The 17,470-nt window shown below is 44.2% G+C and overlaps 2 protein-coding genes across 5 annotated transcripts in view; one reads left to right on the top strand and one right to left on the bottom strand.

The window, feature by feature from the left end:
• The window catches only part of RPL10A (ribosomal protein L10a), a 486,091-nt gene that overhangs the window by 101,127 nt on the left and 367,494 nt on the right, over nt 1-17,470 (bottom strand). The window lies entirely within an intron of this gene.
• Nucleotides 6,244-17,470, top strand: part of KIF21B (kinesin family member 21B) — a 91,945-nt gene continuing 80,718 nt past the window's right edge. For all 4 annotated transcript variants that reach the window (XR_013230369.1, XR_013230368.1, XM_077334254.1 and 1 more), the window contains exon 1: nt 6,244-6,568. Coding sequence is in view for 2 of the 4 variants with exons in the window: in XM_077334254.1 (XP_077190369.1) it covers nt 6,525-6,568 (44 nt within the window). In the remaining 2 variants the exon portion in view is untranslated. The remainder of the gene's footprint in view (nt 6,569-17,470) is intronic.

Below are 17,470 nucleotides of genomic sequence, written 5' to 3'. Positions count from 1 at the left end.
ACATAGAAGTTCCACGTGAGAAGATACATGTTGACAATGAGTAATTGCGCATAGAACTACTCCATCATTTGAGGTCAGCATTTCATTTTTGCCAACCATCATTAAGCAATCAAAATTATCACATAGAAAGCATTTTCAGAGAATCAAAAAGTGGTCGGTGTCATCCTATGTACTGAACATGATATATGAACCCATCAGACAATTAGTGCTTGTGAACACTAATTCATCACATACTTATAATGCCATAACAATAAAATGCTTCTGTCAGATGTTGACAAATGATAAAGTCTGAATTTGTAGTTGGGAGCTTCAGAAACATAAACACTTGGAGAATCCTTCCGCAAACATTTTAATAAACAGAATATGAAAGCTGATATCAGTCCGCCTGATATTTATGCAATCATCTTTGCCCTTAAACCTTGTATCTTATCTCAATCAGACTGGAATATCAGCCTAAAATGCTTTCATTGTTACTAGGACCATAAGAGTTATTCAGCTGGATCACAGCAATGGACTATCTAGTCCAGCATCCAGTTTCACAAAGCTACCATTAGAAGCTAATAACAGGAGACCCTCCCTTGCTGTTGCCTCCTAGCTGAGCTCACACTGTTGCAGCACCATGGAGGTTCATATCCAGTGAGTAGCTACCAGAACTCAGTGGGGAACACATTGCTCACTGGTGCTAGGCTCTGCTGAAGGCGTGATCCCCACAGTTCCACTCCTGCCTCCACCTCCTCTTTCAGCGATAAAGGATAGGATATTCCAGGTGACCCAATCAGCAGAAATACGTTTTTCAAAAAGGAGCTGTTTAGGCATGAACAGATTTTATTTCAGGTTAGTATTGCGGTGAGAGCCATTTTTCTGCTGAAGTCAGCCAAGTGACTTCTTAATTAGTTAGTTTTAGTATTTAGAATCATAGATTTGGAAGGGGCCATACAGGCCATCTAGTCCAACCCCCTGCTCAACCAGTGCCGTATACAATGGGACTATGACATCTTGTGATTTTGATGTGATGCCCCTGTTGATACAGCCCAAAATGGCATTTGCCTTTTTTACCGCTGCATCACACTGCCTGCTCATGTTTAGCTTACAATCCACAAGTACCCCAAGGTCTCGTTCACACACAGTGTTACCTAGAAGCGTATCCCCCATCCAGTAGGCATGCTTTTCATTTTTATGACCCAGATGCAGAACTTTACCTTATCTTTATTAAATTGCATCTTGTTCTCATTTGCCCATTTTCCCATTTAAAACCAGTTACATTGTGATTATTCACTCAGTGACATTCATAGAATCATAGAATCAGAGTTGGAAGGGGCCATACAGGCCATCTAGTCCAACCCCCTGCTCAACGCAGGATCAGCCCAAAGCATCCTAAAGCATCCAAGAAAAGTAACGTGTTTTTTGGCCTGCAGAGCTCAGGGGTGAGCTCACCTGGTACATGTGATGAAGCTTTCTTACCATACCAGAATTTTTCAGCAGGGCAATCTGTTAACCAGTGATACAAGGACTCAGTACTTAATGCTGCAGTGAGAAAGGGAACTATTCATTACTCACGGAAGGGAACATTAACCAGCTCAGACAGCTGGCTAATGGTCATTGTAAATCTAGATCCAAACAGCTCATTCTGTATTGCTTTGCAGAAGACAGGCTAAGAGGAGCAGAAGAATAATTTTTAAATCCAGCCAATATGGCTTCACAGTAGCTAACTCAAACAAATTATTCATAACATCCCAAAGAGCAATGCATCACCCAGTGCCTGTAGCTTTTAATCATCAAGTAGCCACAAGGAACTCTTCAATCATACGCCCTCACCCTGCAGTGGAATGAAGAAGACATTTGGGATGTATATATATTAGGTTTGCCAAAACTGCAACCTTCAGGACATACATCTCCCATAAAAAAATCCCCTGAGCAGCAAAGATGAATGAAGCAGCCTTCCTTTCCCAGTGGTCTTGTCCAGCTGCTTCTGGTGGAAAGAATGGATGGAAGAACTAAAACAGGAATGGCAAGAAGAAGCTGGGGGTGCCAAGGCAATTAATTGAAAGAGATATGCACATTCCCTAGGTTGGGTCACCGTCCTCCTGCATGCTGAGCATAAAGCAGGGCCTGTGTGGACATGAAACATGGCTCCCACCAAGAATAGCAGAAAGACTGGGATGAGGAATCAGGGCTAAAGACACCAGGCATTCCACCCATGTGACTATTGCTATATTTTAGAAATCCTGCAAACTCCTTAGATGGGTATGATTACCTGGTGAACTTACTTTGCTTGAGCTTCAGGTCTCTGATTGGATTACTGTGATGAGCCTTGACAGTTTATCTTGAGCACAGCATGAGTATTTTTGTTCTTACACAGTAGCTGTTTGTGATAAAGGGCCAGGTCACTGCAGCTTGCTTTGCTTTTGCACAGACCAAGAATTATATAAATTCAATCAATAGAAAAGGAATACGAGTATCTCCCCTCCTGGGTCAGGGTTGGAGCCTTATGTGAGGCATGGAATTGCTTGCTGCTTATCACCTTTGGGCACCCGTCCAGTCAGATGCATCTTGTAAAAGAGTGAAAGGGAGTAGGTAGTATTGTCTTCTTTTGAAACCTTTGGTTTTTGGCAGTCAGCAATATTTGCTTGAGAAGTTGCCACAAGTGTTGATCACAAACTAAACTGGGTTTTTAGGCAGAATTTTTAAAATGATGCACTGAGACATTACAGCAGTACAACGCAATCTAAAAATTTCTGTGGCCCTCTGCTCAGTTATTCACCCCAGCATTACAGCCACTGTAACAGTATTGCACATAACAGAACTCAGCTGGACACATCTAGGTGCCAGGAAGGAGGGGGGCCATCATGCACTTTGGGGCTTACACATACTAATGGCTCTGACCAAAGTAGGACAATGGCTTCCCACCTTACAACTTGCTAGGAGGTCACACCTAAAGGGACAAAAATGACTATGATCTTGGAGCAGGAAGGGTTGAATGACCCTGAGGGTATAGACTCTTCCATGACAAATTTATATATTCTCTGGACACAGAGAAGCTCTCTTACTCAGTATTCATTTTGCTCTTCTCCATGAATATGCACAGGCCACAAAGGATCAAACTTTTCCCTAGGGGCTCTGTCTTGTCCACGTGGTGAGGGACAAGGGAGAAGTTCCAGCCATAAAAACTAAAACAATGCTGAACTTGAAAAAATAAATTGTTTAGGATAAATATTAGGTGTAGGAAAAGGGGACTGTGTATTTTCATCTTTTACTTGTGCTCCTGGTCAGCCTGAATGCTTGAACAGACCAAGGGTATTTATTTGGAATATTCTAAGCCTTATCTCTGGAAATGCACCATGCCTATTCAGTCTCGCTATCTTAAGTGCAGTAACAGGGAGTGGCAGCTAGTAAGCTTGCATCCCTGGAACACAATAGTTCCAAATTGCAAAGTTGCAATAGATGGCCCACATGCTAGCTCGTAAGGTGCAAAGGAGACAGGCATGGCAACTAGAAGGAGCCTCTAAACAAGAATGCAGGTATGGCATTCAAGATGCACAACTTGGTTCATGAGGAGGTACTCTCAGAGTTGCTGAGAGTGACTCCTGCTGTTGGCATTTGCAGAGAACGAGGGACAGTCATGAGATTTTCTGCCTCCCAGGGACCAAGCAAGAGGAATAGGGAGGGGTTCCTTCACAATTTCAACTGCCATTTTTGATACCAGGTAAATTATCCCCACATAGGGGGACAGGGACCCCAAAAGCTAGATTTACATATGAGTGAATGATGTCAAAATAGTATGCAGTGGGGCATGTGGCTACGGTTGCAAGAAAGCAGTGTAATCCTGTCCAAAAACACAAGAATTGTGCTAAGCATATCTGTTCAAGCAGCTTGCCAAATGATCAGCTGCTTATGACTGGTTGGCAGAGCATACACCTAAGTGATCTGCATGATTCCTGTGTTTGCCCCAGTTCCTACCCTCACAGTCTTCCGCCTAGTCACCCTCATCATTATTTCCCCCCCATCCTCTTGCCCAACCGCTTACCTGATCTATCTTACCTTTGACTGCTCATCTATCTTGTTTCCTCCATCCTCATTGGCTCTGCTGTCACTCTTGAAGTCCCCATGGTTTTTCCTTTCTCTCCTTTTCTGTCTACTCCTGCTTCCCCAACTAATTCCTTCAGTTCTTGGGCACCATTTGGATTTCCTCCAGTCCCCCCGCCCCATGTCTACTCATGTACACATGCCACTTTAGCTGTTCATTGATTTTAGCATCCCAATTATGTATTTTTTCCTGCAAACCTGGGGTTTCCAGAAACACATACTTTAGACCTCTATGATTTCCCCTAATGGATGTTGTAATCCATGTAACATGAATGTTCCTGGCTATATATGATAATATTGATCCAAGCTTGCATAGGCAAGTTTTTATGTTATGTGTTTCAAGGGGTCCAAAATGTTCTTCCAAAGAATGCACACATGCCCATTTTAAAAAACGGATCCTTCCCAACTGCATGGTCCAGCTAATTAGGGATAGCCTGTGTGATGATATCATGGACTATGTGGAAAACAAAGAAAGCTATAGTAGCTCCAACCAGTGTGACACTTTGACTGACACTTCCTCCGCAACTAACCTATAAAAGTCTGGATGAGCTTAACTTTCTGGACACTGAAGCTACCAATGGGGGAAGGGAGGGATTCAAATGTGGAAATGAGTGGTAAGAGGTCACTGCCCATTCACAGGATAACTGGAGGCATCACAGACCTTGTCAAATCAATAACTTTTAGGATATTATATAGAGAGAACACAATTTATTTATTCATCCTTATAGGAACTAGTGCATATTCTGTGAACGTAACAGGGGAACTATAGACATCAGTGCCCAGCAGGGGACAGAAGAGAATCATTCTCAAACTTGTGTATGTGTCAAGTGTGGGCAAGTTGCTTCCAATTTATGGCAACCCTATGAATTAATGAGCTCTGAAACATCCTATCGTTAACATCTTTGCTTAGGTCTTGAAAACTGTGGGCCCTGTTTTCTTTGACTGAATCAATCCATCTCACTTGGGCCTCCTTTTTCTTCCTTCCTTCAGTTTTTCCCTTTTTTTTTTTTTTTGTCTTTTCCAGCATTTTCTCATACACAGACTGCCTGAAAGGGAGGACTGTGCTTAAAGAATGCACATAGAGCTGTGAACATGCTTTAATCTCTCCTTTTAACATACTTTCATGTGGGTTATCTCTGAATCAAGCTTCAAAGTGTTTAGCCTCTTTCAGTACAGACATAGCAGGGAAAAGGCATATCTCTGCACTGAACAGGGCTAGCTAGAGACTTTAAAATGAAAGCTGGAAGTTCTGAGAAACAGACAGCCATAACATAATATTGCTGCAATGCTTTTTACATTGCCCTCAAACTCCTGGTGGTCCGTGGAGGTGGCATGGGGGATTAGGACAGGAGAAATGCAGGGAAACCTGCCATGTGGAAGCCTCATTGCTGCTGTGCTGTATTGGCAGCTGCAGTTCTAGCAGGAAAACCACACAAGTCAGTTGTCCTAGTGGTCAAACTTCCTCAGTTGTCTTGTTTAGCGAGATTATTGTTGTTTTCATATGAGTTGTTGGACTCAGTAAAGGAGGTGGGCTCTGACAGGCTGAATGGAGAAGTCACATGATATTTTACTGCAGGGCTGTTCAACGGACAGAAGCCCTGCAGGGAATTTGGCAGCTTTCTGGTGAACCATGTCGCCATTGTGTAGATTAATTTCAATAGTGGAGCCATGGCTCCTCTTGATCATGCTGCAAACATCTGATATATTTTCAGGTCATTTGTCACTGTGGCCAGATAAGGGTTGCCAACCTCCAAGTGGGGGCTGGAGATGCCCCAGAATTACAGCTGATCTCCAGGTGAGAGAGATCAGTTCTCCTAGGAAAATGGCTGCTTTGGAGGATGGGCTCTATGTGGTCCCCAACCTGCGGGCCGCAGCCCGGTGCCGGGCGATTTGGGACCCCTTTAGGTTGTGAAAAGTGGGGTATAAAAACCAATTCTTTTTTAGCACTGGAGACAGATTCCTCCGATGGTGGCAAAATGGGCAGGAACTGGACGCTCCGCCTCAAGCAGAACCCCGTTGCTTTGCAGCTCACTGCTCCCTTTTCCCCACTCTTGCAAACTGAATTATCCCCCCCCCCCCATACACAGACACTCCAGTGGGTGGGCCACGCTTTGGCTGCCCCTCCTTCTGCCTGCCTGCCCCCTCCCTCCCTCCCTCCCGCGCCGGCTGGTTGGCGGCTCACTCGCCGCCTGCGCTGCAGCCCAGTCCCGCGACTGCCGCGGGGCGGGCAGGATGGCGAGGAGCGCCGTGTAGCCGGCCGGAAGAGCGGGCGACTGCAGGAGGCTGGCTCGGCATGCCCTCCCTCGCCCCCGGCGGCCGCAGAGCCTCGTGCTCCTAGCCGAGCCCGAGCTTCGCCTTGGCCCTGTCCCCGCAGGGCTCCATGGTGGTTGAGGGGCAGCAGCGCTCTGCTTCGGCGCCGGGAGGAGGAGGAGGAGGAGGGCATGGCCGCCCCGGGGGACAGCTGCAGCGTCAAGGTGGCCGTGAGGTGAGATCCGGAAGGGGCCGGGGGGGGGAGGAGTTCGGTGCAGGTGAGCAGACAAAGCGCCGCTTCCCTCCGCGGGGGGGGGGGGCGGGGACGGTCTGCAGGTCGGGCTGGAGCTTCGGGGGATGCCCGTCTGTGGCGGGAGGTTGTGCATCGCCGGGGGGGGGGGGCGGGCGGAGGCGTGCTTCTGTCTCCAGCAGGGGCGCGTGAGCTCTGCCGGGTGGGTAGGACGTCTCCTCCGACCAGTATGGTTCCTCTTTGTCTTTGCTGCCCGGGGTGGGCCAGAGGGGGACGCCGCGTTCCCGTTGCTGGGCTCCCCTCTCTCCCTGGGCATGTGGTCGCTGCACCGATGCAGCTGTGTCTTCTCGCAGGCGAAACCAGCCCGGGCTTCTTGCCCTCCGAGAGTGCCTCTCGCGACTTAAAGCCCCTCTTGTGAAGCCCCGGCCCTGTTCCTTTCGACACAAGTCCGGTGCCGCCGCCCCCCCCCCCCCCCCCGTTTCCTTAAGGGCACATACGAGAAGAGGAGTCTGGATGCTCGTTTGTCCTTTGAAGAAATACTGGTCTGCCCCTCCTTTTTCTCTGACTCCAGCTGAAGCAAGGGAAAGAAGGAAATCCTGTATTTCACGCGTTTGCACGGCATTTTGCTGCCTTTCCTCTCAGTCAGTTGGGTGTGTGTGTGTGTGTTCTGTTTCTCTGCCTTATTGAGATTTCGGATACACCTGTCACTCACAGGTTTCCATTTGGGCTAGCTGGCTTTTATCTCCCTCCAACAGAAATCTGTTTTCCTTGGCCCGTGGTTCATTTTTCCTATATAGGTGTTTGTGCTCCAGTGTGGCCTGTGCAAGTGCCTGGTGCTGCCCTTTAAACATCATCCCTTCGATTAGGGTGGGGCTAGTCTCTACGCAGTGCCTTTTGTGAATGGCAGCACTGCTTCACACCCACTCGGATCTGCCTCCTTACCAAATGCAGTCACTCCCTGGCCATTTTGTATGTGTGTGCCCAAGAGCCATGTCAAGTGCAAATGGACCGCAGGTACATCACTCCCTTCTCCATTCATCTGAAGCCAGGCAACTGTTCCCCATTGCAGGGGAAGGGTGGTGTTAATGCAGAGGCACACCATGGCAGGTTTCTTTGTATTGACTCATCACTGAGGATTCCAGATGAGAATGTTTTGTTTGTGTGTTGAACGATGAGTGGCAGGGTTCTGGAAATGACATCTAATGGTAACCATGATAAGCTCTGGGCTATGAACTGTAGGATGGAGAAAGAGTTGGCTTTGTTTCTAGTGCAGCCTTGGAATCTCAGTGCCGTCTGTCATCTTGATGGGCTCAATAGTCAGTTGGAAGAGCTGGAAAAGCAGAGAAAGGCTCTGTCCAAAGCCCTGATACCCAGCTGAGACTGGGGACTGCCATTTTGGCAGCACTTCATTGCCACTGCCAAGGGAGAGAAGCAGATATTCCACATAGCACATGTATCAGGAACAGCAGCATCTATGCTGGGATCACTGCTGTGGAGAAGGGCATCACCTGAGCTCACTAGGACTGCTTTGTGTCATTCTTAATTTAGTATCCAGGAAGAATAGCAGAGCGAGTCACCAGCTGGTATTGGCTGCTGCATGGTTAGCGTGGACTCACTGTCACACAATCTTTTTGCAAGGAAGAAGAATGCCTATTGCTTCCATCTACCCAGATTTCAGCACAGCAAGAGAATCCATTAGCCTGCAGGTTGGAAAAACAGAGTGGTTTTCCTGCTTCTCTTTCCTGGCTTGTGCCTTCTCCATTAGATTGGCTTTATGGGTCACCCAAAAGAAAAGAAAGGTAGAATTCTACCTTGTCTCTATCTTTGAAGGACTTTCCTTCGAAGCTCTAAGTATTTTATTCCAGCTGGAAATGTTGGAGGCAACCCCTCTCCCTGCCAGTTGTGCCAGTACACTCTCTGGGTGCATAAAATAATGAAAACTGAGCAAGCCTCCAGGCCAACACTCCTGGTGTTACAAGATGACACTTCCTTTCCTGTTTTAGACTGAAGGGCATACACAGCCCAGAGCATGCTCTTAGTTGTGATCCTGGAGTTAGGATTCTCTTGACATAAGTTTTAATGTAGCTGAAATAAATACTATAAATATAGTATGTCCAAATTTACATCAGATGAGGATAGAATTTGGTATCTGGTGCAGGGAATTCACTTCCTGGGAATCTAAACTTTCATTAAATCAAGTATCTAGGCATTATGGACACAAACTTAAACATACCTAGTGAATTCTCAGAAGCCAAGAGGATAGAGTAGGATACCAGAGGTCAGTAGGTAATCTGTTCCATGTAACTTCTTGGATAGTTCCCAGAGGAAGGATTATACACTAAAGGAATCTGTAAAACTGTTAAACTTGTATAATTCAGACAGAATATGAGCACAGATTTTTCCCCAAGAAAATGTACTGCTAACTTTGTACGACATTCTATAGTTTGAACATATGAAGCTAAAGTAAAAATAAGAGAGGGACTGGACTGAAGTATGGATGTCAATCAAAGAACTGTAGTCACTCTAGAAGTGAAAAAAAGTGTCCAAGTAATAGGAAAGTGCTTATTTTGAAACCAACTGGGGACAAAATATAGAAAGTGCAGCCATTTCTATCAGCTTCTCCCTCTCCCATTCAAACTGGTTATAGCAATATCTAGATCTGAAACCTATCCAAAGAGCTAAAAACAGATATTTTATTAGGGAGGTAAGTAATTTCTTCTTAGGTCTGCAATGGGAAATGTGAAAGGGCAGAATGGATCAAAACATGCTCTGGGGATTAGAAATCTTGTGAACTTTCCCCTGTATTCCCAGCAGACCTGAACCTTATTTTATTGGCATTCTCCAGTGGGGCCTTGGATTCCCAGATGCCTCTTCCCTATCTTAATACATGGAGAAAGTTACAAGTGAATTTGAGATTTCCCTTATCCAGGGATCTGCTTTTCCTTCCTTTCAACCTGGTATACATTTTAATAGGTAAAAATAATATTAATATTTTAGAATATAACAATATCCATACAAGAGACCACAGACATGTAGCAGATAAAAAGATAAAATATTTGATTACAAGCTTGGGTAAAAAGAAACTCTTTGACTTGGTATCTAGAAGATAGTAAGCCCCAAGCGAGCCTCATGGGGAGGGTATTTCAAGATGAGGTGCCACCACAGCAAAAGGCAAGGCATACAGAGCAAGGTACCTTCAACACCCAAGACGGGGCTATGTAGAGTCCTGAGACAGCAAGACCTCTGATCCCTGGAACTTACCTGGCTGGGCTGCTGAGGTGTTGCGGAGCATAATGGAATCAGGGGGTGAAGCTCAGGGGCCACCTCTGGTGGTAAAGACCTTTGAACAAGCAAGGAGCCAGGGCAGGCCAAGTATGGGCTTGGGAGATACAGCTTCCGCAGATACAGCAATTAAGCCTGAGGACGGAACATGGTTGGCAGGCAGGATGACACAAGCTGCCAGGAGCATGGATGATTGACCCTGCCCTGGTCTATGCTGTTTCTGGCAGTGAGAGATGAGCACAGGGGCAGAGAGGCAACATCTGCCCAGCAGGGCTTCTGAGGAGAGAGGTGGTCCCATATAAAGAGGGGGCGTGAGGATAAATGAGCTGAAAGGAAAGGAGGGGGTGGAGCCACATGGGTCAGAAGGTAGATAAAAGAGAGGAAACCAGCAAAGGTCAGGGAGGAAGATGGATGGGGGAATTCCACAGATCTGGCAGTTGGGATCCTGCTGGGAGGAGGAGCTGAAGGTGAATTAACCTCTCCCTTCCCATTCTAAGACCTCTTGCTGCTCTTGGGATATATCCTAACAAAGGCAGAAGGAGACTGGTTTTCAGGTTATAATGGCAAATCTTTCCATAACCAATCCCTGACAATATCCTGGGTGCTACAATTTGAACTAATCGAGGCTTCTGGTCCGTATTCAAGGACCACCCATCATACCGTGCAGTACGGTAATATGACTTGGGTGCAATCAGAGCATGGATCACTATAGCCAGATTACCCTTTTTGAGAAAGGACCATAGGTGAAGCTGAAAGGAGATCCTTTCCCTATCATTTCCAGCTGATGTTCATGCTACTAGTAAAAAAAAAAATTCCTGCAGCTTTGTACTTTCTGCTATGGAATTTCATTTCATGTCTTTTATTCCAGTTCATGAAGCTGACCAGGTACCTTTTTGAGCCTTTTTGACCTTTTGACCATGGAGGTACAGCTGACATATGTTTCAGGCTTCAAGGCACCAGGAAATGATGTCAGCTGGCCATGCCTCTCAATGAAATGTTAAATACCCAGGAGGGCCCCTTTCCTTCTCACTCCCTCCGGTCCATCACTGGCCACTTGGGGAGGAGGCGGGTCAGCCTGCCAAAATAAGGGTAGAATTTTTTAAATTAAAAAAACTCTTTTTTTTTCACAGGGCTCTTCCTAACTGCCATTTTGAAAATCCACATGTTGCAGTCCCATTGAGGGACCTTTGTGGTACCATATGGTACCTCAGTACCATGGTTGGGAAACGGTACTTTAAAAGTTACAGCCAAGGTATAGGAGCCAAGATATGAGTTCCCACTGCTCAGATTTAACATTTTGAAGCTGGGCCACCCTGTTAGCTGGGCCAGTCATATAAATCCTTACAGCTCACTGGTTACTCAGGATCAGTGGTGATGTCCGTTGAAAGTAGCTTATAAACCATTGCTGGGACACATAAAGGAGATGCAGCACATCCTGTCGCTACCATCCTAAGCAGCGTTATGCCTGTTGATGTCCATTGAAGTCAGTGGGCTTAGTCAGCTATGCACAAGGGCATCTTACTTGGGGTGTCCCTGTGCATTGCTGCTTGATCCTCTGACTTATTGGGAGTATCAGTTAACTTGATTTTGTCAGTAAATTTGATCAATAGTAAGTAAATAAGTTTATTGTTGCAGCCTTATGCCATAACAGAAGTAAAACAATTAAAACAAGTATGTTTTCAAATAATAATTAAAATAAATCCAGATGAAAATATTAAAGCTTAATATAAAAATAATTTTAAAATAAAGATTTAAAAATAGCATACAGTTACACAATAAACATAATCAACTCTGGGTTGTATCAGAGACCAATCTTTTCCTGATGGACATGGATAAGAGCAGGAATGCATCTGCCAAAAAGAAACTTAATGCGGTCCTTATCCGGACCGGAAATACAAAAGAGTCTTTGATTGAAACTAGGTTGGGTAGAATCATAAAGTAGACAATATAGCAGATAGTGTTTGAGATCTTCTACCTGGTTCAGATTGCAGGGGCATAAACATTTATCTAACGGGAGACTGTTAAATCTCCTATATAAGTAAGCTGATGGAAAGTTTTGGAAACGGGCCCAAGTAAAGGCTTTTCTTAATGTAGCCTTGAATAGATAGCGGAAGAAACATCTATTAGGTTTTAGCTTAGGGTACTATACTGAAATTTTTTAATTTTGTGCCAACTCATGCTCACATACACAGCATCCTTCTCCTGGACTTGGGTCTGGATTTTATCAAACTCTAATGATTATTTGATCAATATATTTCTTATCTCATAGCCATTAGAGGGTTGGTCTACAATCGGTGAGATGTGAGTTCTAATCCCCATTCAACACGAGAGATTTTCTCTCAGCCTAAACTACCTCTCAGGGTTAGGGTTACTGTGAGGCTAAGATAGAGGAAGGGAGACTCAGAAGACAGATAGATTTCTCTGAAGACTATTCCTTCTCTGTTTTACTGTCCATACCTCTTTGATTCATAATTGCTTATATGATACTGTATAAAATAGATTATTCCATTTCCCATGCCCTAAAAACCAATTACCCTTTTAAAAACAGCCACTGGATTAGTCGCAAGGCAGAACAACATGGATCCTCTTCCCCTGCGTGGTGTGTATCATTCACCCTTCATTTACTGTGTGCTGTGCCTAGTGATTGAGAAGTACCGTCTTTCCCCCCTTTTTTTAGATTGCCGTTATGTGTTGTGCAGACCTGATCTGGAACGAAGTGCCTTCCCTTCCATGTGCTTCTTTTCCCACATCTGTAATTATCCTCTTAACATTTGTTCTACTGCTTTTTAGCCTGTCACTGCAATTATACTTAGTTTAAGCAGAGCATGTCATGCAAGCAGAAAACATGGCTGTTGAACTAGAAAACAGACGGTAAAGGAGTATAGTGCTGTTCAGTGGCTATAATTTTGTATCTCTAAATACTTCTAAGCCAGATGTATCAGTAACTTTCATGACACTATATGGGTAGTGTCAGACGGTATTCATGCTGGTCAATAGTAGAACAGTTAGATTTGAATTTTTATACCAGCCTATCAACTTTTTGAGAAACCCCAGAAGTTACATGATCCTGCAGAATATGGTTGGAAGAATAGCTGTATAAATGTTCATCTGGGGGCCCTCCCCTTCCCGCCCCCTCCAGGCCCAGCATTGGCTATTGGGGACAGGTCAACATGAAACTCTTGTTGGTTTTTAAGATGCCTTCTAACTATTTGTGTGGTGTTCGGCATTGTTTTATTCCTCTGTCTACTTACAGATAAAGAGGAGTGACTGTTAGACCACTATCTGAAATGTTTATTGAGATATCTGCCTAGCACTTTCCTCATGATAACGTCAAAAAAAAAGAAAAGAACATGGTTTTCAGGTTATAATGGCATCTTGCAGGCAGACACAGAGGTCTTTTTAGAAGACCTAAATATCTAGGTATTTTCTCTTAGTATGTTGCTTTTGTAGATGTAACAATAAGAAACATTTGCAAAGAATTTTCTCCTCTGTATCATTCTAAGGGCTAATTGTTCTCATTGGCTATAGGAATTGTGATTTTTGTATATCCTAGTTCCTAAAGATGTTAACAGAGTGGTATGAAAATTAAACCTGAAGAATCAAAGTAATGTTAAAGGAAAAGGACTGCTTTAAACTTTCCACCATCCTAATGCTGCAGTGAGTGTTTTTTTAAAAAAAAGAGAAACAAGTGATCATTCGTAACCAGGTCTGTCCTTTAGAACCATAGACATGTGTTTCGTAATCTCAGACAACATGGCCCAGAGATGTAAATGTTAGCAAATAACTATTGGTTGCTGAAACTTCTTGGCTGCAGTGAAGACTGCAGCGGAAAGAAGGAAGACTGCAGCTGAAAGAAGGATTACAAGACCCTGGCTAGACACAAAATCACATTTATAAAGACTGTGAATGCTCTTGAAAACTGATTTGCTTAAATTCATTTGCGCATACTTAATTCAGTTTTAAGCCTGTCTAATGTCTGTTCCATGTCAACCTCAGACATTGCAGGCCAATTTCTGATTATACTGAATGTCTGTATAACATTTGGGACCAATTTTATGAAGCCTGTTTTAAATTCGATGTTAATTTAACTCAATTCAGCTTTGAAGGTGGAAATAATTTCAGAGCACCAGAACTCAGACTCTGTCTGCTGTTAAAGCGGCCTTGCAAGAGATAAACTGACTACAGTACTTTGTGGGTTTCCTGCTTCTTGTGCTCTGATCAAGCAGGCCCTGCCTTCTGTAGATCAGAAACGATGCAAGCCCACTGTTGCATGTTCTTGTGGTCTTGGCTGCTGGTTCCCCCAAGGGTTCTAGTCCCTTAGTGGTTAGGGTCTCTGCAAGCAAAAGTGTCTCCCAGGATGGGCTGGTTCTGCAAGACCATTTTGAGCTAGTTGTAAATTCTTATAGTCAAAAGTGCTGAAGCAGGGCTGGGGCTACTCTGCAATGACAGTATACATAGGGAAACACCATTTTGTGATTGCTTCTGAGAATTAGAGTTGGTTTTTATTTATCTAGTTTACAACATCCAGGCAGAAGGATAATTGACTAATCCAAGTTATTATGTGAGAACTTGTATTAAACTGCCAATGAAGTGTGCTTTCAAGAAGGAATAACTTAAAAACTTAAATTGGCTTTCGTTGAGCGTTTCCTGTAGTGTCTGAGAGTTTGTAAGTACTGAGAAAGGGCCAGGAAGCAGAGCTTGTGAAACAGGGGAAGGAAGTGGATTTCAAGTTTATTTAACCCTTGTAGCCTCCAGACTGCGGCCACTATGTAAACATTCTTGCTGAGGCATGGTGTGCCTTGGATCTCTCAAAGATCCTAGATTTCTACTGCTGGCAATCCCTTTTCCATGTAGCCCGTGACTTCTCCTCTTTGGGAGATGGGAATGGACCCACAAATCGTTTACTTTCATCCTGAGCTGCTCTTGTTGAAGGAATTGGTTTTAAATTCTAAGTTGCCAGTTGCAGTTCGACTGGGTGTCAAGTTGATGGACTGATGAGTCATGTAAAGGGAGGAGAGTTTCCCCACATGTTAGCACCCTGCCCCCAAGCCACTAGGCTTTATTCTGATGTTACACAATTAACAGGAAGATGTTGCAGGATAATTTTGGCAGGTATACTTGGGATCTGTGCAGGAGGAAGAAAGAAATAGGGATGAAAAGGTTAGGGGAGGGAAGCTGTATACCCAAATATTTTTTTCAATTTTTCTGGGAAATTTTGGGAAACACTGAAACCCCTATGATATATTTTGTGTTCTGGAATCTTTTTAAGACAAGGTTTTACTCTCAAACAGTGTTCCATTAAACGTCAACAGCAGCCTTTATCAACTTTTTTACCATTGAGAAACCCCTGAAACATTCTTCAGGCTTTGAGAAACCCAAGAAGTGGTAAGATCATCCAGAATATGGGTGGGAAGCAGAGCTGTATACATGCCCACTTGGGGCCCCTCCCCTTCCCACCCACTCTTGGCCAATCATTGGCCATTTGGGATTGATCAGTCAACATGACCATAGATGGCTATATCACCCAATAAATGTTTAACAAAGTTAAAAATGTGATAAAACTCATTAACTCCCACCCATTTGGGAAACCCTTTCATGGCTGTCAGGAAACCTCAGGGTTTCATGAAACCCTGGTTGAAAAAAGCCTGGTCTACAGTATTAGATGATGGCAAGTGGGGCCTTAGAAGGACTTGCAGGGGGCATTTTATTTTCCACTGCATTTCCTTCACCTCTGTTTTCCCTTTCATTTCCCTGACAGCTCCCATAACCTCTCTCCTTTTCCTGCTTCCTTGGGGTATTATGCACTTACCATTTTGGTAGTCAGTTTGCTGACCCCTTTAAATCACCCCTTTTTAAAGCAATCCCATTTATGCATGTGCACTGATTATGCAGGGTTTTTTTTTTGTCTACCAGAATAGACTGTGGTAAAAGATGATGCATTTGAAACAGTTATGATGACAAATCCTTAAGTGGGAGGGGTACTTCCTCTGTTGTACTGGACACTCATTGGTAGGCTATAATCAGCTGCAATGTCACCTGACTGCTACTCTGACATATGTTGCTGGCAGGAAATTGTAGTTCATGGACGTGGAGAATTCTGTAAGACATTCCCAAAGGGATGCAATGCCTTTTGATGCCAACTTGTATCTCTGGAAACGCTGCCACCTTTCCCCCACCGAAATATACTGAGAGTGGAATGAAATGCCTCTGAGGAAATGGCAGAATTACTTTCTGCTGGTGTAATAGAGTTGGGAGGGGCCATGCTGAACAAGGGGCACATCAAACTTTACAACACATTAAAGAGGTTAGTGTTTTCAAATTTCAGAGTCTGATATGCTAGAAGTTCAGTGAATGTATGAGACTGCTTCCGTCCAAACAACGCACTTTCATTTACAATATTTGTTTTCTAGTTTCAACTTTCCCCCTACCTCTCTAGTGGCAAAAATCAAGGCATGTGCTGAGATAGCACAGGGTGCATCAGTTTGCCCTCTCTGTCAAGTATTAGATATCAATTGCAATTTTGTTTGTAGAAAACCAATGCAATTATATTTTTAAATTCCATAAAAATGCCAAATAGTTCAATTTTGTTTGCAAAGTTCTAATTGGTGAATTTTATGCTGTTAAAGATATAAAATAAGTTTAGATTTGACAAAGAAGTAAATATTGCATATTTCTGTTTTACCTAGCATTCCTGGGATTTCCCCCTCCCCAGAAGAAACATTTGTTTCTCTCTCATGGATACAAAATTACCAGAAATTTGAATCTGTGGTCTAATATCCTGGATTTTTCTAGGTCATAAAATTAGAAACCAGACCACTAACATGAAGCACTTAGCATGACATAAACTTGAGTGTAACCTGATTATAAAGCACTGCATTTTCATTGATATCCCTTTTGTGTTCTATCCTGCGTTAACAGTATTTCCATAAATATTTCAGACTAGAAATTAAGCCCGGTGTAAAGAAAATACAGCGGGTGCTAGCAGGCAGTGGGTGGTTGGGGGAGGCCTGGGAAGGAAGGAAGGCAGGCAAGCAGGCATAGAGAAAGGGAGGGAGAGGGAGGGGGGGAGAGAGACAGACAGACAGACACAGACATTTGGGCAGGGGCCAATCGTTGCCCCCCCATCCCAGACAGTGCCCACCCCCGAATTCCTTACTGTGGAGCGGTTAGAGATACTTAATTGTATTGAAGGCTCATGTGTAAAAATGCCCTCAAAACTGGAACTGAGCAAGAATAAGACAGATTGGTAGATTCCAATGCAAGTTGAACCAGACCCTGCCAGTATATGCATGGTATGGCTAAGGTTGCTGGGTGCATGAGGGCCTGTAGCTCCTAATGCTTTGAACTGCCATTGTGATGCCATTTCATCACTGCATTATTACAGTGCTAGAGCACCCTGAAGAAGCCACATCAGGGGAAAGGAAGCTGTGTCCCCTCCCCTGTCAATGTTACAGTTGTGGTGCGAGAACTATTTCCCCCCGGCTCCTTCCTGTTATGCTGTTGTCACATTTTAAGCTCTAGCATCAGGTGGGTGGTCTCAATTGCTTAAGTATTTTCCATACAATTGTTACCAGGCCAGGATCAGAAATACTGATTAAGTGTGAA

The sequence above is a fragment of the Paroedura picta genome, chromosome 4 (genome assembly GCF_049243985.1).
Source record: "Paroedura picta isolate Pp20150507F chromosome 4, Ppicta_v3.0, whole genome shotgun sequence".
NCBI classification, from domain to species: domain Eukaryota; kingdom Metazoa; phylum Chordata; class Lepidosauria; order Squamata; family Gekkonidae; genus Paroedura; species Paroedura picta.
The sequence above is the reverse complement of the archived record's forward strand: the minus strand, read 5'-3'. Positions and strand labels throughout refer to the sequence as shown.